General features: G+C 34.8%; 2 protein-coding genes and 1 pseudogene across 2 annotated transcripts; all 3 read right to left on the reverse strand.

The window, feature by feature from the left end:
* Positions 1–1,354: 1,354 nt before the first annotated feature.
* LOC125810801 (peroxidase 10-like) lies at positions 1,355–6,578 on the reverse strand. The gene is made up of 4 exons (XM_049490290.1): positions 6,339–6,578; positions 6,043–6,234; positions 1,923–2,088; positions 1,355–1,764 (listed from the first exon to the last, which is right to left on the reverse strand). The coding sequence occupies exons 1-4, from the start codon at positions 6,573–6,575 to the stop codon at positions 1,355–1,357; spliced, it is 1,005 nt and encodes a 334-aa protein (XP_049346247.1). The 5' UTR covers positions 6,576–6,578.
* An 8,239-nt stretch (positions 6,579–14,817) lies between these two features.
* On the reverse strand, positions 14,818–16,276 carry LOC125810799 (peroxidase 10-like). Its single transcript, XM_049490289.1, has 4 exons — positions 15,989–16,276; positions 15,692–15,883; positions 15,399–15,564; positions 14,818–15,264 (listed from the first exon to the last, which is right to left on the reverse strand). Exons 1-4 carry the CDS (start codon positions 16,223–16,225, stop codon positions 14,855–14,857), a joined length of 1,005 nt encoding a protein of 334 aa, XP_049346246.1. The 5' UTR covers positions 16,226–16,276; the 3' UTR covers positions 14,818–14,854.
* A 3,937-nt stretch (positions 16,277–20,213) lies between these two features.
* On the reverse strand, positions 20,214–25,221 carry LOC125810769 (mitogen-activated protein kinase kinase kinase 5-like; annotated as a pseudogene).
* Positions 25,222–25,772: the final 551 nt, after the last annotated feature.

Below are 25,772 nucleotides of genomic sequence, written 5' to 3' on the forward strand. Positions count from 1 at the left end.
AAGTGAGGTGCCATTATTTGTAACTAGTATTCGTGCCTGACCAATGCGTTTATTATCCTCTTTTGGGTGTGTTTGGTATGAAGGAAAATATTTTTCGGAAAATGTTTTTCAATTTTCTCATGTTTGGTTGGGTTAAATGTTTTGGCAAAATGTTTTCCAAATCAACTCATTTTCCTCAAATTCAAGGAAAATTACTTCCCTTAAAAAATTAAGGAAAACATTTTTCAAAACTTTCCACCAATTTCAAATTACAACTTTTTTGTTGAAAAAAAATTTAAGTTTGTTTTAAAAAAATATTTTCAACTACAAAATTTCAATTTTTCACCCCTACCCTCGACCCCCTCTCCTCACCCATCCCCTACCACCCCCCACGCCCCAAAAAAAATTTAAGTTTGTTTTTAAAAAATATTTTCAATTTCAAAAATTATTTTCTACTCTAGTAAAAATAAAAGACATTTCTCAAAAATATTTTTTCATTCATAAATCAAACACTAAAAATCTTTTTCGGAAAATATTTTTTACTCACGAACCAAACATGAGAAAATAAGTCAAAAATCAACTTGTTTTTCAGGAAAACATTTTCCTTCATACCAAACACACCCTTTGTCGTTGAAGGATGAGAATTAAATTCAAGTATCGTATACATTATTAGCCCGATACTTTATAGGAATAATGAGCATGCAAAATAAATCTGCTTATCATAAGAAATTCGTTGTTCTTAATCCTGTTTCACCAAAATTCTTATTGGAGCAAATAAAAGTTCTCTCTTGGTACAGGATAGCTCTGTTTATGTATTCTTTAACAATTTATCAAAGACACCGAAAAGTGTCTGCTGCCCTTCTTGTATCTGGTTAGTTAATTTTCATGTCTTGTGTTATTTTTTGTTGTCTCTACAAAAGTTGCACATTTGCCCATATCTGCATTCCAGGTTTCCAACTCGACCAGTTTTAATTTCAAGCTATTTTAGTTGTCCTGTTTGTGTTGTTTAGGGCAGCCTTGGAGTAACTAGTAAGTTGTTGCCATGTGGCCAGGAAGTAAGGTTGCGTACAATAGGCCCTTGTGGTGGGGCCCTTTCCTCGGACCCTACACATAGCAGGAGCTTTAGTACCGGGCTGCCTTTTTGTTTGTATTGTTTAGGTAATAGATTGGACAAACTTTGTGGAAGCCATATATAACTAACATTTTTACTATTAGACAAGAAGAAACTTTGGTTAATGGATCTACGCCAAATAACATAGTACCAAATAAAAATAAAATAAAAATGTGACAGTGAATTCTTATACTACATCAAACATGCATTGATAATATGTTATTAGCTCGCAGAGCTAATTATCTCACAATATTTTGGAACTTTCTAATTCACCACCCTACAGTTCTTTCTGATTTCTCCATTTTGTCCTGTTAGCACACCTATGTTGATCAGCTTTACCATTGATGCGGCGAACTCCTTGGAAAAAAGATATGGATACTTGCTGAAGTTTGACACCAGTGCAGCAGTCGTATTGTCATTCATGAGAGCTTGATCTGACTCAAGAAGCCCCGAATTGTTCATTAGGTTCTTGAAATATACATTGTCAAACCTGTTAATTGTGACTGCATCCAGAGGAGCCAAGTTGGAATCTGAATCTTTCTGGTTGGGGCATACGCTTCGCAGACTGCCTAGTAATGATGAATCCAGTGTTGGTTCAGGATTGCCTGATCCATCAAAATCAAATAGCCTTCGTTTGAACGTGGAACATTGAGCAAATCCAAGGGTGTGGGCACCTGCATCAACGTATGACAAATACTTTCGACTTTACTGTTATAATTGATAAAGTTAACTGATGATACATGAAATTAGTGCGAGAGGGAAACCACAAGGCTCTTTTAGTAGGAATTAGTAACAAAAAGAAAAGGAGGCATGTTGGTTTAGGTTCAGGTACCTGAAAGCACCACAACATCTTTTACATCAAGACCCTTAGAAACAAATTTCGCAGTAATGTTTACTAAGGGCTCGAAAGGTGATGGAAGCTGATCATTAGCTGCATTCTGACTTGCAGTAAGACTATCTCGACGTCCCAAGCACAATGACCAAAAGGGTCCTCTAGTCTGAAAACATTCGACAAAACAAGTTAGATCGATTACACGGTAGCCGCAGGGGCGGATGTACAGTGCTTCGAGGGGGGTCATCCGACCCCCCTCGGTAAAAAAATTACACTATATATATAAGATTGATTTTTTTATGTACATGTATATATTTAAAATTGAACCACCTGAATATATATCAAAGGAGTAGCCCAATGGTTGAGGGGGTTCAAGATTTCGCTCAAGTGAGCATTGGGTCGCGGGATCGAGTCCAAGCAACAACTTTTTTTTTTGTTGTAATTTTCAGCGATTTTACAGGCTGTTTTTTTTTTTTTTTTTTTAAAGTTAAAGATAGGCCAGCCCATTTTTATTGAACAAAAGGGGCAAAAAAAGGCCCAGATCAGCCCATGTCCACAAAGCCTAAATTAAAGCCCTAAATCATTCTTTCTAATTACAAAATAGGAAACTACCCTAGCAAAGAAAGTCAGCAAAACAGAGAAATTTTCAACCATTGCAAATTTAGAGACATTGAAAACCAAGCCTGTTGCTGCTGCTTGCTGCCCTGGTGGAGGAGTGGTGGTCCTCTTAATCTCATTCTCAGATTCTCTCTTTCAAGCTCCATTTGTGATGGCAACCTCTGTAAGTTTTCTTTTTCGTTTTTTTTTTAATTGTTATTTTTCAGAATTCTATGCTTTGATTATGGTATTTATTGATGTGTTATTTTATTTAGCTAATTGAACTCAAATATTCACTTCTCTTAACAATTTTTTATTTTTCATATAAAAATTTCAATTCTATTCATTGATTATGAAAGTTATAATTTTATTTGTTTGGCCTTATTTGTTGATTTTATATGTTTATTATGGACATTCAACATTTCTTAAATGGATATTAACTTTTATTTATGAGATTCAAACTTTTGTTCATTGTTTATAATTTGTTTTGGTCCTTATTGCATATTTAATTTTTGTAAGTTCTCACTAAATTTTTATTACGATTCAGTCTCAATATTCAGTGAAGAAGTATTTTACACAAGTACCGAAATCAACTTTAGACTCTCAAAGTCATAGTCAATCTAATCAAAAAGAAAATACTAATTATTCAGAAGTGTCGTTAGATTCTTCTCAAGAATTTGATTTGAGTTCTTTAAAGTTTGATCCTGGTGAAAGAACATCAATATTGAACTATCATCCAAACCACCGTGATGTTATTAGAAGAGCATACCTTTTGAATGGTCATTGTCAACCTCGTTTGGCGGTGCAAGAGTATCCTCAAACATGTATTTTTGGATCAATGCGTCGTTTTAATCATGAGTGGTTTGATGATATATATCATGATTGGTTGGAGTATAGTGTTAGTAAAGATGCAGTCTATTGTTTGTATTGCTATCTTTTTAAAGATCATAACACTAATCAAGGAGGAGGGGAGACATTTTCAACTATAGGATTTAAGAGTTGACAAACATATTGGTCTATCGAATAGCATACATAATCAATCAAAAAAGAAATGTCAAGATTTACTACAACAACGGCGGTCTATTCAATTTGCATTTGAGAGGCAATCTAATCAACTCAAGCATGGATATTATATGCGCTTAAGTGCGTCGATTGATGTAGTAAGACTTCTCATAAGTCGGGGATTTGCATTTCGAGGTCATGATGAATCTAAATCATCACTTAGTAGGGGTAACTTTCTTGAAATTCTCTCATGGTATGCAAAAAAATGTGATAAAATTCATGATTATGTTTTGAAACATGCTCCTGTAAATGATCAAATGACTTCTCCAATGATTCAAAAAGATATTGTGAGTGCATGTAAGATAGAGACCGTTAAAGCTATTCTTGACGAATTAAATGGTGACTACTTTGCTTTACTAGTTGATGAATCCTTTGATGTGTCACGCAAGGAGCAAATGGCTATCGTATTTCGTTATATTGATAGAATGGGATTTGTAATGGAGCGACTTATTGACATTGTTCATGTTGAAGATACTAGTGCTTCATCTTTAAAGGAGGCAATTTTTAATTTACTTGCTCAACATTCTTTGAGTCCATCAAGTGTGCGTGGACAATGTTACGATGGGGCAAGTAATATGCAAGGTGAGATCAATGGCCTTAAAATGTTGATTAGACGAGAAAGTAAATCGGCTCATTCAATCCATTGCTTTGCTCATCAACTTCAACTAACTCTTGTTGGGGTCTCTAAAAAGTGTGTTGAAGTGGGAAAACTTGTAGTATTGATCTCAAATATTTTTAATGTATTGGGATCTTCTTTTAAGCGTATGGATAATTTACGAGATTCTCAAAAATCAACAATTCAAGTGGCATTAGATATGGGTGAACTTACAACCGGTAGGGCTTGAATCAACAACTTGGTCTTTCAAGAGCTTGTGATACTCGTTGGGGATCTCATTATAAATCCTTTAACAATTTTATTATTATGTTTGGCTCTATTCTTGAGGTTCTTGAATCACTTGCTCTTGATGCAAGGAGTATGGATGAAAGAGCCAAGGCAATGGGACATCTTGAAGCTTGTCAAACATTTGAGATTGCGTTTATGTTGCATTTGATGAGAGATGTCTTAGCAATCACAAATGAGCTTAATAAATGCTTACAAAAAAAAGAGCAAGATATTGCAAATGCCATGCTACTTGTTGAAGTAGCAAAGAGAAGGTTGCAAGTCTTAAGAGATGATGAATGGGATTCTCTTATTGCCAAGGTATCTACATTTTGTATCAAACATGATGTTTTGATACCTAACTTTGAGGAGCCATATGTTAGCTCTTTAAGATCACGGCGGAAACTTGCTAACTATACAATCTTACATCATTATCGTGTTGAAGTGTTTTGCAATATCATTGATTGGCAACTTCAAGAACTTAATGACCGTTTTGATGAGGTGACTACCGATTTGCTCCATGGAATTGCTTGCTTGAATCCAATTAACTCATTTTCAAGTTTTGACATAAGAAAAGTAATGAGAATGGCTGAATTATATCCAGATGACTTTGATGAATCCAATATGAGTATTCTTGAGAATCAACTTGCAAGTTACATTGTTGATGTTCGTGATGTTGATGAAAGGTTCTCCGATCTAAATGGGCTTTGTGATCTTTCCAAAAGATTAGTTCAGACAAAGAAACATTCAAATTATCCTCTTGTATTTCGCTTAGTGAAACTTGCTCTACTTTTACCAGTTGCCACTGCCTCCGTTGAAAGAGCTTTTTCGGCAATGAAGTTTATCAAGAATGACTTGCGGAGTCAAATGAGTGATGATTTTTTTAGTGGTTGTTTGGTGCCTTATTTAGAAAAAGATGTATTTGATAAGATTTCTAATGATGTTATTATTAAGACATTTCAAGATATGAAACCTCGTAGAATACAATTGTAAAAATGTATGTAGTTGTATTTTCAAATGTAAAACTATGTTTTGATAGGTTTATCCACATGTTTGGTTTCTTAACCTCCCTTCAAGGTTGTGTAGTTTTGTAATGTAATGAAGTCATTTTATGCCAAAAAGAATTTTTGTGAAGAAATAGTATTTTCGCTTTGATTTGTGTTTTTTGTTAGTTTTTTCTAATGTTAAATTTGTGCTTGCTCTCCATTTGCACTTTCAGGAGCCGAAGAGAATTCTAAAGGAATTGAAGAACTTGTAGAACTTTTTGATTGAATTGTGCTACTTTATTATCATTTTATAGATATGTACTTTAAATTTGTTTCTTAAGATGAGTTGTAATTGTAAGAAATTATTTGAACTAAGGATTTTTTTTGTTAACCTGTTTGTTAATCAATCCGTCCATATATGACCCGACCCGTTTATTTATGGATAATATTAGCGTGTTTAATTATTTTTTTTGAACCCCCTTGATAGAATTCCTGCCTCCGCCACTGGGTAGCCGTATCAAACAATTTGATGAGAGGCAAAGTATATTATATAGATAAGGAATCTGAAAGCCTTTGACAAGAAAAAAATTCTTACAAGATAAATAGCTTCTCTAGCTGCTAGAGTCAATATATCAGTACATGAAACTGTAGATGGGCAAGCTTTCTCCACATTAGCTTTTATTGCATCAATGACTTCATATCCTCTGGCTGAATTTCGATTAGGAAATGCATTCTTCTCTCCTGTGAATGTACTCGTATCATCAAGCAGAATTGACCCGTCGCATCCCTACAAACATAGATCAGTAGAAAATTAGATTAACTGGCATTAGTGCTATGTTCTTAATATGCTGTTACACTAAGAAAGGGCATAGAAAAATTTCATGTGTATACATTGACAAAACAGTCATGGAAGTGCAGGCGCAAAAGAGAAGCAGGCATTCTGGTGTCATTAGAAATAGCAGACCAGACACCATTTCTAACGATTTTTATGAGGCTGGGACAAGTGGTATCGTAGTATTTGTAATCAAGCTGGCCATACACAAAGGAACTGAGAAACAAGAAGCAAATCAAAGGGTAAGTTAAAAACATATGGCTTTCCATGTTCATGATTGCAGATAAAGTAAACATTGCTCTATTTCGTTATAAAATCAGGAGTAAGCAGAAGGTGTTATTTATAAGCAAACACAAACTCATGCTCAGTACAGAGTAGAGAGGGGCAGAGCCACTAAGAATAAAGATGTCCCTTTCAGTTAAGTTTGGTACTAATCCATATGATTCTTTAAAAAATATCAGCTGCTCTTTACAAAGATAAAGTAGTATATGTGAGTGCATGATGAGGCATCCCTTTGAAACTGAGCAAACTGATAGAAATAAAATACTTCACAATTTGACTTCTCTACTTCTGCGAGGGAAATTGAATTCATAGATGTGTACACCATTTGTTTAGAATTTGGCATACCCCTTTAAGAAAACTATTCAATACCATCAAATCAAATAATGTACTTGACGAAAGACGCACCTCTATCGAGCGTACCGGTTGTTGTGCCCGCGGTAATAAACATTGGGCAGCCAAGTAATTGCTGAAAGCATCCACCCCAAGAGAAGATCATGTCAAGATGAGCTATATATTATTACGATAGGTGTCAAGTGGAAGTGCAATAATGTACGTGGCTGAGGTATTCTAATAAATCAGTTGACTTGAACCTTGTTCCTTCCTAAATTGATCAATTCAACTTGCCCTCTATTTCATTGTTTTGACAAAAAAAAAGAAAAGCTATGGCCTCTCTATCTTTCCAAAGGACAAAAATGCATAGGCCTTTGGTGCCCCTCAAGTCAAGAATTGAAACCTCACAATCACTAGCCAATATACTTTTTTTTCTAATCATGTCTTTCTTAATCGGTTCATGGTTTTATTATCTTTATCTCTTACTCAACGCTCCTGAACTCTGCGGCGAGTTCAGCCACCACCTCCGGGTCTGGGCTCTGCTCGTAGTTGGTACCGCCCCTGTTCACTTCAGCATGCAAGGAACACCTTCGGGAAGAATCAAAGTTTTTATCCTCTGCAAAGCTATCAATGCTTTATTCAAGATCTTTAGCAGTAACTAATGACTATATTGCCTTTTTGTACCAATTCAATTTTTTCAAAGTGATATATAAAAAGCATTAGAAGGTCTTATTAAACCATGCTCAGGGATTTTGATTAAGTTCATTCTAGTATTGATTTGATATAAACACTTGGTGCAGGTAAGTTTTTACCAACTTGAAGTACCAGAATGCAATCTTGTTATAAGTGCTCTATCTGAATGGACTTCTTCAATACATGTTTGGCTTGAAAAGGAAAGAAAGTAAAGATGGTGGAAGAACCTAAAAAGGAAAAACTGCTAAACGTGCAATAGATTATAAAACACCTGCATGTGCACATTAAGAAACATAGCAGATTTGCACTAAACTAGCTAGTGGAAACTAATATATGAGGAATGACGAGTGCCATCAATAAGGAGGTGTTAGTGCCCAAATTGAACAATCTATACTACTTGCAGACAGTCGAATTTTATAAAAATGGTATTTTCCTAGCTAGACTTCTGTCCAGATTCAATTGGTATCATCTTTTTTTAACTCAACTTGGATAATTCATGCTTAAGTTGGACTTGCATGACATGGCAATCACTATGAGAAATTAACAAGTATATTGTGTAAATTATTCAGATTCAGGGAACCCCTCTGGTTTTACAAAACTTCTTAAATTGTCTTATTAAACAAATGATTTGAGTATTAAAATCAGAGGTGGAGTGAGGATTTGAAAGTATGGATTTTGAATTCTAGTATTCGTAAGATACTGAGTTATAAATTCATGATTTATACCTATTAAATGAATTTTTAAGACAAATATAATATTTGAACCAAAGCTGGTGAACTCAGCCGAACCGCAGCCCCTACTCTGCCTCCTAATTGAAACTATACAAATCTGAATGTGATTTGAAACGTTAATTGATTTATCCTCTTCTATAACTTGGTCTGCACTTAGATAAAGCTAAGTACTATTAAAAAGGAGCAGCACTTTTTCAAATAGTGCAATTCTAGTCATCATCCGTGAACAATGAATTTGGACATTTGGTCCGTGCTATGTTAATCTAATCGTCGACTGGGAACAATTAATTAAAGGTCAAACTCATCAGTGTCCTCCTAAAGTTGAAACAAGGTTTCACTTAGACACATTAACTGTGCGATGTTCATTTTAGACAACTCATATAGGATCTTGATGAGTCATTTTGACATTTTTTTGACAATTAGCTAAAATTACACCGTGTATGTAACACACTCGCAAATAACATAATGGCTTAAGTCATCTGCAGCCACTCAAAATTGTCCGTATATTTCACTTGAACACTTCAACTAAGATTTGTACCTATTGAACACCTCTACGACTTCAGTTTGATACCTATTTGACATTTTTTTAGTAATCATCCCCAAATGTTAAGTGAGTGAGATACACTCACGGTGACATGGCATAATAACGAATTAAATTATGACATGTCATTTTGGTAAAAAATATTGCTCCATTAAAAAACAATGGGAAAGAAAAAAAGATATTTTAAAGTTAAAAAATAATTATTTCCCTTTACAACCCACCCACCCACCCACGAAACACTCTTCCCTTGTTGCCCATCAGAACCAATCCACCCGCCATTTCTTTTTCTTCTGCTTTTGTATGAACAATGGCAGAATATTGAGATTCAAAAGTAAACAAAAGAAAAACTTTAACAGTAACATTGTAAATCAACTAAGAAAGATTTAGATTAAAAAATAATTAAAAAAGAAATAAATTTTGAGAGTAAAATAATGTTTCATAGATCGGAACATTAATTGTAGAAATGGTGGTGTTGTTTAAATTGCAAAGTTGTAACTTTGCTTACTTCTATAACTCGACAAAGATTCAGTCCTAGATTAAAAGAAAAAAAGTGCGACCAAGCGATTCTAGATCTGAAGAAAAAAAGGGCTAGGCGGCGGCGTTAATGGCAGAGATGATGGTGATTGCTTAAATAAGGAGAAAGAAACGAATGTGCTGGCGGCGATAATGGCAAATCTGATCGATGGTTAAGGAATTGAAGTGGCTAGAAAAAAAATGAAAGAAGAAGAAAGGTGTATGATGGCGGCGACGATGGCATCCGCCGGAGAAAGTGGTGGTAACCAACGCAAGGAAGAAGAAAGAGATTTTTTTTAATTTAAAAAATGTTTGATTATATGTTTTCACGCGCTCACCAGCGATGAGTCACACTCAAAGTGCTAGGTAGGCAAAAAGTGCTCAAGTGGTATCAATTCAATATTTTATAGGTGTTCAATAGATACAAGTCTCAGTTAAGATATTTAATTAAAATATGCAGATAACTTTAAGGGATCGCAGATGACTTAAATCTAACATAATATAATGACTAATTAAGGAGAGACACGTGATATTTAAGTACAAAATAATACTTTAAAAATACATTATAAGGAAAAAGTAATTTTCAACCAAAAATAATAAATAAAAGAATTTATTTTCTAAAACTCCACCAAACTATCTCACACCAAGTCTTGGTTAAGGTGTTCAAGTAAAATATACATACAACTTTAAGGGGCTGCAGATGACTTAAGTCTAACATAATATAATGACTAATTAAGGAAAGACACGTGATATTTAAGTACAAAATAATACTTTAAAAATAGGAAAAAGTAATTTTCACCCAAAAATAATAAATAAAAGTATTTATTTTCTAAAACTCCACCAAACTATCCCACACCTTCTTCCTAATTCTTCCAAACTTTTCCCGCGCCTCCTCTTTACCTCTAATTTCTTCTTTTACTTTTTTTCGTTTTGGGAATTTTATTAAAATCAGTTTTTCATTTTTTTTTTTGTTGTAGATTTAATTTGTATGTTATTAATTTCATGCTTTTTAATTGTGTATCAATATTACAATGCCTTCAAAATGAATATATGTATATATGAACTTGGTTGGTGTGATAGATGTAATGGTGTGTAGCACTGAACTTGAAAGGCTGTAATAATAGTTGTAATTGTTGGATCTAAAGAATAAGAATGAGAGGATGACGATGGTTGTGGTGTTCTTCAGATCTGACAAAATTAAAAAATTAATTTGATTGTATTAATAGTGATGGTGGCAGTGGTAAATGGATGGTGTGTGGTGGAGGAAAGAATGAGGAAGAAGAATAGTTTTGGCCTTTTAAATATAATTTTTTTTGCCTGATAAGAGCCCCTTCACTCGCTAATTTTGAGTGCATTATACTCACCATGTCATGTCAGCTAAAAGTATCAAAATGACACCGAAATTCTATCTGAGGTGTCTGAAATGAACATCATCTAATAAAGTATCTAAGTGAAACTTTGTGTCAATTTTAGAAGGCTACCGATGGATTTGACCTTAATTAAATTACAGTCGTCTTGTCTCATATCTCATTATTTTAAAGAAGACTAAAATGCATTTTATCCATATCATCTTCGTTTGAAGTCAACGCAGAGCAAGATTTTTCATCAAACGTTTAAAATAGAAAGAAGTATACATAAAAGACGCCAAAAGAAGGTTCAATATCTACTTCTATTATATATATACGAAAACAAATATTTTTTTAACCACATATAAGTATTATAATTTTCCACGAGGAAAGTTTGAATGAATCCTCGACCTTACCTAACTCTGGTCATACAAGTCAACTACAGTACAATGTGATAGTCCACTGAGAAGCCCAAACACCAAATATACGTATTGGTGTGCCGGCACACGATTAAACGCATAGTTATTTATAATACTTTTTTATAAAAAAAAAGTTATTAGTGTTGTCCTTTGATTTGGACATGAATTTCCATTTTTTGGACACCAAACGTATTTCAAATTTAAAAGAGATTTGGAGCTGGTGTACTGAATAAAAGTTTAAAACCAAAACCATAAGACTATATTGCTGCCTTCTCGATGTTGTTGTTTCAATAAAAAGGTCCAGTGGTCACTTTGCCAGTTTGTTATAATGTGTTTTTGTACTATTATTTTTTTTCTGGATAATACTTTTTTGCAATCTGCTAGTTATTAATTTAGACGGAATAAAATAAGTCTATGTCATGTCCCTATAAGTCTTAAACATTTGTACATTCGTATACTTAATCCATGCTACATATATTGTCCACAACCCCAAGCCTCTTGCCTATAGTCCTATAATGTCACATATACTATGATACTCCTTTCACTTTCACTTGTTCGAAATGAATTTTACACTGTCTTTCAGAAATACTATATAAAGTCTATATTTTAGTACGATATTCGTATTGTCTTTCTTTTGATATATTCAAGTGGACAAGTAAAATTAAAATTTACTTTTAATATAATAAATAAGTAAAAATAAATTGAGAGAGTGTATTACTTCAAGGGTCAAGTTTCATAAGGTTACAATGAGATTAATTTATCTTTTTTCTCCAAGTACCACAAAAGTAATGAGTAAATATCTCAGATGATTACTCAACTTTAAATAGTTCACTCAAAAAGTCACTCAACTTTGAATTGTTTACTTAAAAAGTCACTCAATTTTGTTTTATAACTCAAAAGTCACTCAACTATTGATGTTTTACTTAGAAAGTCACCAAACTATTGATATTTCACTTAAAAATCACTCAATCAATTTAAATAATTTTTTCATTAAATTTTGTAAAGATACAAAAAAATAATTAAACTATTTTTTTTAAAAAAAATAATAAGATGTTTATTTTAATTATTTTATTGAATTTTGTTGAAACTTAGTTTTTGTTTTTACCTATTTATTTTATTTTTTTTAAAAAATAGTAAAAGACTGCTACTGAGTGCTTTTCTTATTACTTCTTAATTACTACTTCTTGCAGATTCCAACCTCCTATTTTTTTAGATAATTTTTTAACATTTTTAATTCCAGTCATACAATTACTAGAACGGAAAAGTTTTTTTTTTTTTTTGGGATCAATTGTTGTACGTTTTATCAGAAAAAATATAATTAAATAATTGAGGCGGATCAATAATATAATTAAAATAGATATCTTATTATTTCTTTAAAAAAAATAGTTTAAAATAAATTTTAATGAAATATTATTTTAATTGATTTGGTGAGTTTCTAGGTGAAATATCAATAGTTAGATAACTTTCTAAGAGAAACACCAATAGTTGAGTGACTTTTGAGTTTAAGTAACTTTCTAAGTGAACAACTCAAAGTTGAGTGAATTTTTAAGTAAACAACTCAAAATTGAGTGACCGTCTGAGATATTAACTTTATAAGTAATCCATGAACTTAAATCTCTTTAAAGAAAACATGCCTCAACATGAATATAATTTATTAGGAGCGGTTTTTTTGGTGGTATGCAAAATGTGACGGTCTCTCATATCATTGAAGACTACGATCTTAAAAGCGTGAACAACTAATAACGCCATGCAAACGTATTCTCCAGTGACGTTTTCGATAAAATCACCAACATAATCTTGCTATATTTTCAGGTTCGCACTTTCATAGCTGCCTTTTATCGTGAATTCGAATCAATCGAGTTGATACAGATGCCTAAATGATATTAATGAAAGAATATATTTGTATACCGCTCCACAAACTGTGAGAGGGAATGAAAGAATATATTTGTATAGGGCTCCACAAACGAACAACTTTAGGCTAAAATTCCAACGGAGGTACATATCAACATTACTAAGAGCTGTTTGGATTAGCTTAAAAGAAAAAAAAATAATAAAAAAAAATAAGAGTCAAACTGAAATGACTTTAGTTTTTGACTTATTTTAAGTCATTTTTTTTATCTTGTCATGCCCTTTCTAATATATTTTAAGTCATTTTAAAGTTATTTTTTATATTTACCAAACACTTTCAGAAGTAAAAAATTGACTGAAAAGTAAATTTGACTAACTCTAAATCTAAACCAACCTGACCATTCTTCAACTCTCAGGTTTCTGATTTCCTCCATTATTATCAATTGAGCCTCGCAACTGAAACTTTCACCACTCTACCGGTCCCAATACTATTTATCTTATCAGAAAAAAAGTGCTAAAAGAACCGATGCCTCGTTAAGGTCAGCTCAATGCACAAAAGTTCCTGCTATGCACGGGTCTTGAGAAGGGTTAGAACAAAAGAGTCTATTGATACAGAGTCTCAACATGCTTTTATGTAAGGTTTTTTCCCCTTCAACTATGGCTTCTTTGAATATCAAAATTGGTCATAAAGCAATATTTGGGGTTTTAGTTGAACACACTATCTTATGGAGCATAGCCATATAATTAATTGGAAAAAGACGATAATGAAGAAGATATTGACCATCTCAAATTCTCATTAGAACTTTAATTACAATATAAGATGGATAAATAACTTTGATCTAAATGAACTAATGCAGTGCAAAAGCGAAAGAACATAACTGGTTCATCTAACAAGTTCCCTTTTGGGAAAAATAAGACTACAGAGTAATTATATGATGTGTATCCCTAAGCACGCCAGAAATCATAGCAGCACAAGTAGTCCAACAAGCTATCAATACAGTCGTAAAAGCAAGAACAACTGCAGAAACACAACCAAAAGATCAAAGAGGTAAACCAAATGGGTCTCGTCTAATCAAAACAGTAAGAAAATACCAACAGAAATAGTCGGAGAAAACAGGGCAAATTGGCAACAAGGGAAACAAAATTACCACTGATCAGCTGTTTTGTCCTGCTCATCTTCAATTGGGGGATAACTTTTGCCGGAGATGTCCATGGTCTCTACCTGTGGTGGATCCATCTCTATTGTCTCTCTCTCTCAAGATGAAGGTTTTGGTTATGGGAATTTTGGATTATTGAAAGGAGATGGAGGGGCAAAAGATTGTTTGGTTGGATGAGTGCAAAATATTTACTGTATACTTATATAGAAAGAAGATCAAAGTCTTTCAATATTCTGATATTTACTTACATACTTTATTCTATCATTTTTTTTTATAATCTTTTTCATTGACGTTTCTCCTTATCTGTTGACCCAACTTTCCACCTCAGCTATAAGCAAGGTTCTAGTAAGTAGTTAAGTGTTCAATTTGTTAATGAATGAAGGGTTTCATCAATTCATTTTCTTTATTTTTGAGCTGAAAATAATAGAGAATATGGGCTGAAAAATATAGCCACTAAGTTGCAATATAAGCGACTATGAGATACAAGCAAAATCACTAGACATGATTGTGAAAAAAAAAACTTTGTGGAAGCCATATATAACTAACATTTTTACTATTAGACAAGAAGAAACTTTGCTTAATGGATCTACGCCAAATAACTTAGTTCCAAATAAAAATAAAAATGTGACAGTGAATTCTTATACTACATCAAACATGCATTGATAATATGTTATTAGCTAGCAGAGCTAATTATCTCACAATATATTGGAACTTTCTAATTCACCACCCTACAGTTCTTTCTGATCTCTCCATTTTGTCCTGTTAGCACACCTATGTTGATCAGCTTTACCATTGATGCGGCGAACTCCTTGGAGAAAAGAGACGGATTCCTGCTGTAGTTTGATACCAGTGCAGCAGTCGTATTGTCATTCATGAGTGCTTGATCTGACTCAAGAAGCCCTGAATTGTTCATTAGGTTCTTGAAATATACATTGTCAAACCTGTTAATTGTGACTGCATCCAGAGGAGCCAAGTTGGAATCTGAATCGCTCTGGTTAGGGCATACGCTTCGTAGACTGCCTAGCAATGATGAATCTAGTGTAGGATCAGGATTGCCTGATCCATCAAAATCAAATAGCCTTCGCTTGAACGCGAAACATTGAGCAAATCCAATGGTGTGGGCACCTGCATCAAATAATTGACTATACTGTTATAATGGATAAAGTACGTGAAATTAGCATGAGAGGGAAACCACAAGGCTCTTTTAGTAGGAATCAGTAACAAAAAGAAAAGTTGCATGTTGGTTTAGGTTCAGGTACCTGAAAGCACCACAACATCTTTTACATCAAGACCCTTAGAAACAAATTTCGCAGTAATGTTTACTAAGGGCTCGAAAGGTGATGGAAGCTGATCATTAGCTGCACTCTGACTTGCAGTAAGACTATCTCGACGTCCCAAGCACACTGACCAAAAGGGTCCTCTAGTCTGAAAACATTCGACAAAACAAGTTAGATCGATTACACGGTAGCCATATCAAACAACTTGATGAGAGGCAAAGTATATTATATAGATAAGGAATCTGAAAGCCCTTTGACAAGAAAAAAACTCTTACAAGATAAATAGCTTCTCTAGCTGCTAGAGTCAATATATCAGTACATGAAACTGTAGATGGACAAGCTTTCTCCACATTAGCTTTTATTGCATCAATGACTTCATATCCTCTGGCTGAATTTCGATTAGGAAATGCATTCTTCTCTCCTGTGAATGTACTCGTATCATCAAGCAGAATTGACCCGTCACATCCCTACAAAACATACATCGTTAAAAAATTAGATTAACTGGCATTAATGCTATGTTCTTAATTTGTTCTTACACTAAGAATGGACATAAAAAGATTTCATGTGTATACATTGACAAAACAGTCATGGAAGTGCAGGCGCAAAAGAGAAGCAGGCATTCTGGTGTCATTAGAAATAGCAGACCAGACACCATTTCTAACGATTTTTGTGAGGTTAGGACAAGTGGTATCGTAGTATTTGTAATCAAGCTGGCCATACACAAAGGAACTGAGAAACAAGAAGCAAAGCAAAGGGTAAGTTAAAAACATATGGCTTTTCATGTTCATGATTGCAGATGCAGTAAACATTGCTCTTTTTCGTTATAACATCAGGAGTAAGTAGTAGGTGTTATTTATAAGCAAACACAAACTCATGCTCAGTACAGAGTAGAGAGTGGCAGAGCCACTAAGAATAATGATGTCCCTTTCAGTTAAGTTTGGTACTAATATAATCCATATAATTCTTTTTAAAATATCAGCTTCTCTTTACAAAGATAAAGTAGTATATGTGAGTGCAGGATGAGGCATCCCTTTGAAAATGAGCAAACTGATAGAAATAAAATACTTCACAAGTTGACTACTTCTGCAAGGGAAATGTAATTCATAGATTTGTTTGGTAGTACGTGAGATTCCTACTTGCTCTAGTTGTTTAGAATTTTGGCATACCCTTTAAGAAAACTATTTAATACCATCAAATCATATGATGTACTTGATGAAAGACACACCTCTAGTGTACCAGTTATCGTGCCCACAGTAATAACGTTGGGTAGCCAAGTAATTGCTGAAAGCATCCACCCCAAGAGAAGGTCATGTTAAGCTGAGATGTCTATTATTACGATAGGTGTCAAGTGGAAGTGCAATATTGTATATATGCGGCTGAGGTATTCTAATAAATCGGTAGACTTGAACCTTGTTCCTTCAAAAACTGATCAATTCAACTCGATCACCCTCTATTTCATTGTTTTGACAACATAAAAAATAAAAAGATATGGCATATCTATCTGTCCAAAGGACAAAATACATAGGCCTTTGGTGCCACTCAAGTCAAAAATTGAAACCTCAGTCACTAGTCAATATGTTTTTTTTCTAATCATATCTTTCTTCGTTCATGGGTTTATTATCTTTATCTCTCCCTTAATGAATGAATGAATATATTGCCTTTTTGTACCAATTCAATTTTTTCAAAGTGATGGATAAAAAGCTTATTAAACCATGCTCAGGGATTTTGATTAAGTTCATTCTAGTATTGACTTGGTATAAACACTCAATGCAGGTAAGTTTTTACCAACTTTGAAGTACCAGAATGCAATCTTGTTATAAGTGCTCTATCCGAGTGGACTTCTTCAATACATGTTTGGCTTGGAAAGGAAAAAAAGTAAAGATGGTGGAAGAACCTAAAAAGGAAAAACTGCTAAACGTGCAATAGATTATAAAACAGCTGCATGCGCACATTAAGAAACATAGCAGCCTTGCACTAAACTAGCTAGTGGAAACTATATATGAGGAGTGACGAAGCCAGCAATAAGGAGGTGTTAGTGCCCAAATTGAACAATCTATACTACTTGCAGACAGTCCAATTTTATAAAAATGGTATTTTCCTAGCTAGACTTTTGTCCAGATTCAATTGGTGTCATCCTTTTTAACTCAACTTGGATAATTCATGCTTAAGTTGGACTTGCATGACATGGCAATCACTATGAGAAATTAGCAAGTATATTGTGTAAATTATTCAGATTCAGGGAACCCCTCTGGTTTTAACAATATATATAAGTATTGTACTTTACAACCGAGAAAAGTTCGGATGAACCCTCGACCTTACCTAACTCTGCCATACAAGTCAACTACAGACTACAATACAATGTGATAGTCCACTGCGAAGCCCAAACACCAAATATATTGGTGCGTATTGGTGTGCCGGCACACGACGCTGGTTTCTTTTAATACTCTTTTTAAAAAAATGTTATTAGTATTGTCCTCTGATTTGGACATGAATTTCCATTTTTTGACACCAAACGTATTTCAAATTGAAAACAGATTTGGGAGCTTCTGTTCTGAGTAAAAGTTTAAAACCAAAATCATAAGACTTTATTGCTGCCTGATCGATGTTGTTGTTTCAATAAAAAGGTCCAGTGGTCACTTTGCCAGTTTGTTATAATGTGTTTTTGTATTATTTTTTTTTTTCTGGGTAATACTTTTTTGCAATCTGCTAGTTATTAATTTAGACTGTATAAAATTTTATGCCTACGTCATGTCCCTATAAGTCTTAAAATATTTGTACATTCGTATACTTAATCCATGCTACATATATTATTCACAACCCCAAGCCTCTTGCCTATGGTCCTATAATGTGACATATTAATGATACTCCCTCACTTCACTTTCACTTGTTCAAAATGAATTTTACACGATCTTAAAGAAATAATACATAAAGTTCATATTTTATCATGATATCCGTATTGTCTTTCTTTTGATATGTTCAAGTGAACAAGTAAAATGAAAATTTAATTTTAATATAATAAATAAGTAAGAAATAAACTAAGGAAGTGTATTACTTCAAGGGTCCGGTTACAGTGAGATTAATCTTTGTTTTTTCTCCAAGTACGACATAAGTAATGCATGAACATGAATCTCTTTAAAGAGAACTGGATATATGTGCCTCAATATGAATTTTATTTATTAGGAGCGGTTTTTCTGGTGGCATGCAAAATGAGGCGGTCTCTCATATCAGTGGAGACTACGGTCTTAAAAGCGTGAACTAATAACGCCAGCATAAACAAACGTATTCTCCAGTGACGTTTTCGACAAAATCACCAATGTAATCTTGCTATATTTTCATAAGAGCCTTTTCTCGTGAATTCGAATCAATCGAGTTGATACGGATGACTAAATAATATTAATGAAAGAATATACTTTGTTTAGTCCAAAATGCCAATGGATGTACATATCAACATCACTAAGAGAATTCCTGACATTCTTCAACTCTCTGGTTTCTGATTTCCCCCATTATTATCAATTGAGCCTCGCAACTGAAACTTTTACCACTCTACTGGTCCCAACACTTCCTATCAGAAAAAGTGCTAAAAGAACTACGCCTCTTTAAGGTCAGCTCAATGCACAAAAGCTCCTGCTATCCGCAAGGATTGGAACAAAAGAGTCTATTGACTATTATACGCAGTCTCAACATGCTTTTATGTAAGATGTTTTTTACCCTTCAACCATGGCCTCTTTGAATATCAAAATTGGTCATAAAACAATATTTTGGTTTTAGTTGAACACACCATCTTATGGACCATAGCCATATAATTAATTGGAAAAGATGACAATGAAGAAGACATTGACCATCACAAATTCTCATTAGAGCTTTAATCAGTACAATATAAGATGGATAAATAACTTTGATCTAACCAAAAGTAAAAGAACATAATTGGTTCATCTAACAAGTTCCCGACTACAGAGTAGTTATATAATGTGCATCCCTAAGAACACCAGAAATCATAGCAGCACAAGTAGTCCAACAAGTTATCAGTACAGTCGTAAAAGCAAGAACAACTGCAGAAACACAACCAAAAGATCAAAGAGGTAAACCAAATGGGTCTCGTCTAATCAAAACAGTAAGAAAATACCAACAGAAATAGTCGGAGAAAACAGGGAAACAAAATTACCAATGGTCAACTATTTTGTCCTGCTCATCTTCAATTGGGGGATAACTTTTGCTGGAGATGTCCATGGTCTCTACCTGTGGTGGATCCATCTCTATTGTCTTTCTCTCTCACACAAGATGAAGGTTTTGTTTATGGGAATTTTGGATTATTGAAAGGAGATGGAGGGGCAAATAAAGGAAAGGGCATTGATTGGGGGACGTTTATTTGGTTGGATGAGGGCTAAATATATGGAAAGAAGATCAAAGTCTTTCAATTTTCTGTCTTTCAACTTATATGGAAATATTTACTTCACATACTTTATTCTATCATTTTTTTTATAATCTTTTTCATTGACGTTTCTCCCTTTTCTGTTGACCTAACTTTCCACCTCAGCTATAAAGCAAGGTTCTAGTAAGTGGCACAATAACTTGGGCTTATTTTGTGTCATTGTCACTATATAATGTTCAATTTGTTAATGAATAAAGGGTTTAATCAATTCATTTTCTTTATTTTTGAGCTGAAAATAATAGAGACCATGATGAAATTTTAACACACTGAAAAATATGGCCACTAAGTTGCAATATAAGCGACCATGAGATACAAGCAAAACCACTAGACATGATAGTGAAAAAGAAAAAAAAAAACAGAATACGAGATTCAGTAAAGAATTGTATAATTTGTCAAAGCATTTCATTTTCTTTTGATTGTTGTTGAATCTCCTGCTTTGGAAGTCATTACAGAAAATCTACTTCTAAACTCCAAGGTCAGCAGGAAAAAACTTCCCTGGATGATAATAAACCTATGTTCCTCTCGAGGTGTTAATATTGACAACAAGCCAGAGCACCTACTGGCTCCAACTTAGTTTTCGGTTTCAAGCTATCTACACAGCACAATTTTAGAGGTCTCCATTGTATTCACAAGTTCAGCTCTCGTTGAAAGAGAAACCAAAAAGAATGACTGCTACTTCCATCCCAAAATCAGTTGAGATTTTGTAGTTGCACCCAGTTTTGGCAATGACTTTACATTTGCAATAGTGCTATACACCGAGCAGGCTGGGGATTAAATGAGGACAGGACCATAGGGGATTTGAACGAGCGAAATGATGGGGCTCCAATATTAAGTTGGAATTTCAATGATGCACAGCTGGCCTGTCCCAATTGCACAGAAGAATAAATGTCCATCTCATGAATGTGTTCGCATAAGTAGTCCATTTGGAATCTAATTTTCCCTTCCATTGACAGTTTTTTTAAGAGCTACCTCTCTAGCGATAAACGCCCTTGGTCAAGATTGTATGTTGTCTGCTCTTTTTGAGAATTTAACTTTTCCTGTTAAAGTTATATTATTGCATTGAAAATCACAACTCACAAGCACAGAGAAAAGGAAGAAAAAGAGCTGAAGAGGAGAGGAGAGGAATTGATGGTACTTACTTTAACTCGTATCACACCAACTGGTTTGATGAAAGAAGGTACATCTGGCTGATGAGAGACTCTCATAAATCGATGCTCTAATAACATGCTGGCCGAGGGCCTCTCCGCTGGGTTCCTACAGAAACAACAGCGCAAGAAATCTTTCCCTTCAGGTGATAATGTTTCTGGTATTGGAGGCGTATCTTTTAGAACCTTGAACATGGCTGCAGCCTGCAAAAATGGATATGGTTAATGTGGTGTTGCTCTTTATAGTCGGTCTGACTAGTTGCTTTACAAAGTAAGCCTGCAAAAAGGGGATACACTAACATTCCAGTAATTCAAGTGTTGTAAGATTTAATGTCCGTTTAAGAGATAACATTTGTAAGATAAACAAAGTGTTGACTTCTGATTGAAGGAAACTCCAGGATGAAAGAAACTCTTGAACTCTCTGCTTTGGAGCAACGACACAATAGGAGGGGAAACTAGACAAGTTGCTTGACTTTGTTGGTTCTATGTAGAAACAGTAATGTATCTCTGCACTGATGTACTTATGTAATCACTGCACTACCTTTACTGCAGATCTTAATACAACAACAACATACCCAGTGAAATCCCACAAGTAAGGTCTGGGGAGGATAGAACAACGCAGACCTTACCTCGTAGAGGTAGAGAGGCTGCTTCCAAAAGACCATTGGCTCAAGTGCAACAAATCCCGGTAAAAGAAGGAGACAATGAAGAGAATATAGCAAATAACAAGGAAATGGTGCAAGAGTGTACCAGAAAGGAGTCAAAACAACAATAAATCACGTGATAGTCGAAACACCATAAACAACATACTAGACAATGCAAAATATACGGATCCATTCAATACGAAACACATCAACTTAAGTGTAGTGAAATAAAAAAATCTCCTACACACAATGCAAAATATAGTGGCATCAGTCTTATTTAGCATAATTACTACTACATGAAAATCTCCACCACACTCTAAGAGATAGGGTTGCAAGAAAAAGTATTCATAAAAAAGGGCCAGACTTGTTGAAGACCCCATGAATCTAAGGGAGCATATCAGCATGCAAAATAATCGCATCTCAATCAAGATTACATGTGAGCTAAGCATGAGGAAAAGAAAAATTATGTGTGAGCTAAGCATGAGGAAAAGAAAAATTATGTGTGAGCTAAGCATGAGCAAATCAAAGTCCTTACTGCTTCATATTCACTCCAAGGTGGTCTGCCGTTCAGCATTTCAATTACTGTACAACCCAAACTCCATATGTCAGTGGCAAAGGCGAGATCAGTGGTAGTATCTGTCTGCATAACTGACTGCAAGAGCTGCCAAGTAACAAAAGATATAAGCATGACTGAATGAGAGGTAAGACAACATAAGAAAGAAGTGAATGTTTCAAAGGAAGTACCTCAGGAGCCATCCAGTAAGGACTTCCCTTTAAGGAGAGATTAGCAGCTTGCCCATTGAGCTGCACAGAAGGAGTAAAGGTTCGAGATCAAATCTAAAACTAACAAAAGTCGGCCCACAACAGATTAAGTATCCTTGTTATGACTGTTAGAGTAGTCATTCTAAACATTATTTTTCCTGTTGGGCGTTATTAATCTTGTCATTGATACTGTAGTCAAAAGTAATAGGTTATGCTACATGTACAGGCTTCCAGGAAAAGGGTATCTCTTAACGACATGTTTACTTCCATATTTTGAGTTGAGAACTTACATGCTTAGCCATCCCAAAATCTGCAAGCTTTACGACCCCATAAGCATCAACAAGCAAATTAGCCCCTTTTATGTCCCTGTACATGTAAAAAATTCAAATTAGTTCTTCAGAAGGTTATAACCAACCCTCCATCATAATTGAAATCTCAGACTTTTACCTGTGAATGGTTTTTTTTGCTATGCAAGTAAGCCAATCCACAGAGAATATGGCGAGTAAAATTTCGTACTATGGATTCGGTAATTGTTTCACAATGATCACGGATGAATTTATTGATAGAACCAGGATGAACATATTCCAGATAAATGTAAAATCGGTCACCAACCTGCACAATCAAAGAAGTAAAGAATCTCATTGATGACAACATGCACGGATAAATCAAGTCCATAACTTAATTGGAGAATAAGAATTACTTACTATTTCGCTGCCGTAATACTGGACAATATTTGGGTGCTTGAGATGACTGAGAACATTAATTTCCTATACCAACATAAAAGTTGGAGACAATTAGAAGTTGAAACCATTTGACAACAAACATGTCTTCAAGTGCCCATGATAATGGTTTGGTGGTTGTTAATTTACTGTATTCACATTCAACATTTCATACTCAATGTGTTTGGTACTGCTGCTTTAAATGGTCAATATGATCCAGTTCATCAATCAAGATGCAAACTTTTCTACTACTTCTGTCCCAATTTATGTGGCACGTTTCGCTTTGTGAGATTCAAATTATGTAAACTCTGACTAACATTTTAAAATATATTTTTTCATCTTGCTGACTTGAGAAGAATTGCAACTTATAGTGTTTTTCATATATTTTTTTAATATCTAAACTTTAAAGAAACAAAGAAAATGAAGGAAATATAACCTGCTCTAATTGCCTTATGCTCTCTGCAGATTTTGGATCATCTGGTAATAATTCAACTTCTTTCATTGCACATAAAGCTCCAGTTTCTCTGGTTAAAATAAAACACTGGGCAACATTAGAAACTTAACGGTGTATAGAAAAGCGGAAACATATTCATATGCAATGAGATCTATTTGGAAATTATACCTGTTTGATGCGACATATACACTTCCAAATGTCCCACGCCCAATAAGTTTCCCCTTTTGCCATTGGCCTTTGATTGGTGTCAACTCTGCATTAGAGGGAACTGGTGGAATGGAAGTAGGGTGTGAAGGAGTGGCACCCAAAGGAGGAAGTGGTAGTGGATGGACATTTCCCTGCGCACTACTCTCACAGCGTGCTGTTGAGTTCTCATTTGGTAATAATTGATGCAAGGGCGATGCAGGTCCACTTGCGATCTTTCTACTCCTCTGTGGGCTTACTCTTGGACTGTGATGAGGAGAATTATCAACACTAAAAGCATTTTTCTCCGGGAGAACATGGTAAGAGAAACCTGGATACTGAAGTCTGTCCGATGGAGGCATCTCCGGGGCAGAACAAACTTGAAAAGCACCAGGGAATGCCATGTAATTATGATTTAAAAGATCCCCAGCTTTTAGTGGGCTGAGTCCAGGACTTGCATAAGGAGTTGTAGGAGCACTAATGGGTGCGCTGATCCTGATATCAGAAACTCTATCAGCAACATGAAGCTTTTGAGGTGTCTTCCTAGACAAGCGACTTCCCAAGTGCTCTTTTTTCTTCTTTCGAGCATCTTGGCTTGATAATCTGCTAAAATAAAATCAAAGAACACAAATACAGGTAAGAATCCAAGATTTAACAAGCTTGCTAGCTGAATGAGTAATACCATAACCATGCTAAAAGAAAAAAGGAATATTTTTTATGGCGAATCTCAATTGCGAAAAAATGTGGTAAAGCGTAGAATCAAAGGCTAAAATTTACCAGGAAAACCAAATATTAATGAAGTCTGAGTTGTATTCTTTTCAAGAAAAACAAATCATACATCCAATTCGGGAAATTCACATTAATTGGAAAGAAACAAGTTCATAAAAGATAACATACCTCCCATGGGATGCTACACCATCCTTACGGGTATCAACGTTGGAAGAATCCTCTCCAGTTCTATGATGCAAATGCGCTTCTGTGGGCGATGGCAATGGTACATTGGGTTCATTCGAAACCGCATCGGATTCGTGGCGAAGCACAAGATGCAGCTCCGGCAAAGGCAAAGGTTGCGGAGGCGGACGATCGGAGGAACATTTGGACGGAAAATTCTCGTTGGAACAGTGAGAACGCCAGTCATCACCGTCATTTTCCGTAAGATTTTGGAGTTTTTTTCGCGCGAGCGTGTCGACGCCTACGGGCGAAGAAAAAAGCCGATTTGATGGTGTAACGAATGCCTCCACCGGAGGCAAGGAGGCTATCGTCAGAGTATACTTTGGAAGAGGAACATGACGAGGAAGAGGAAGACGAACCGGAGGAAGATGAAAAGGCGCTCTGCCACCAACGCATTGCCTGTCGTAGTTTTGGTTACAAAATGCATGGTAGGTTTGAGGCCTGAAATAGATAATAATACTCTACAAAACCTGCGGTGAGGAGCATAGTTGAAAACAGAGGAACCTCGGAGAAGGGGAAAGAGGTGGGAAAACTCGCCGGCGTCGGGTTGGTCGGCGTCGGCGGGTTCCCGGAAAAAGTTGTAAAAAGGAGGAAAGGAATGGAGAGTTATAAGGAAAAATGATAGGAAAAAGACAAGAAAAATATCTTCATCGTGAGGTCAAAATAAACTCTCCCCCTTTCCCTCTTCGTCTTCTTCTTCTTCTACCTCCTTTTATTCTTTCATCTAGTACATTTCTGTTATTCCAACTTTTAATTAAACAAATAATTTAACAATAATTAAAATACAAAAATAGTATATTCTACTCCACCTATTTTCAATTTTCTTTGACGGTGAGCAAGACCAAAAAATTGGACCCACCTCCTTCATATATTTTTAACGAAAACGGGGTCAAAATATATTTAAACTATTCAAAATAGCTCATATTTATCCTTAAATTATATTTCAGTTCAAAATTATCCATTCCGTCAAACTATTAGGTCAAAAGTACCCTTCTTATTAACGGAAGTTGTTAAATGTGTGGATGTCACATTGCATGCCACATTGCATGTTAATACTAATTACTCTTTT

The sequence above is a fragment of the Solanum verrucosum genome, unplaced genomic scaffold, assembly GCF_900185275.1.
Source record: "Solanum verrucosum unplaced genomic scaffold, falcon-dt-bn FXZP01000032.1, whole genome shotgun sequence".
NCBI lineage: Eukaryota > Viridiplantae > Streptophyta > Magnoliopsida > Solanales > Solanaceae > Solanum > Solanum verrucosum.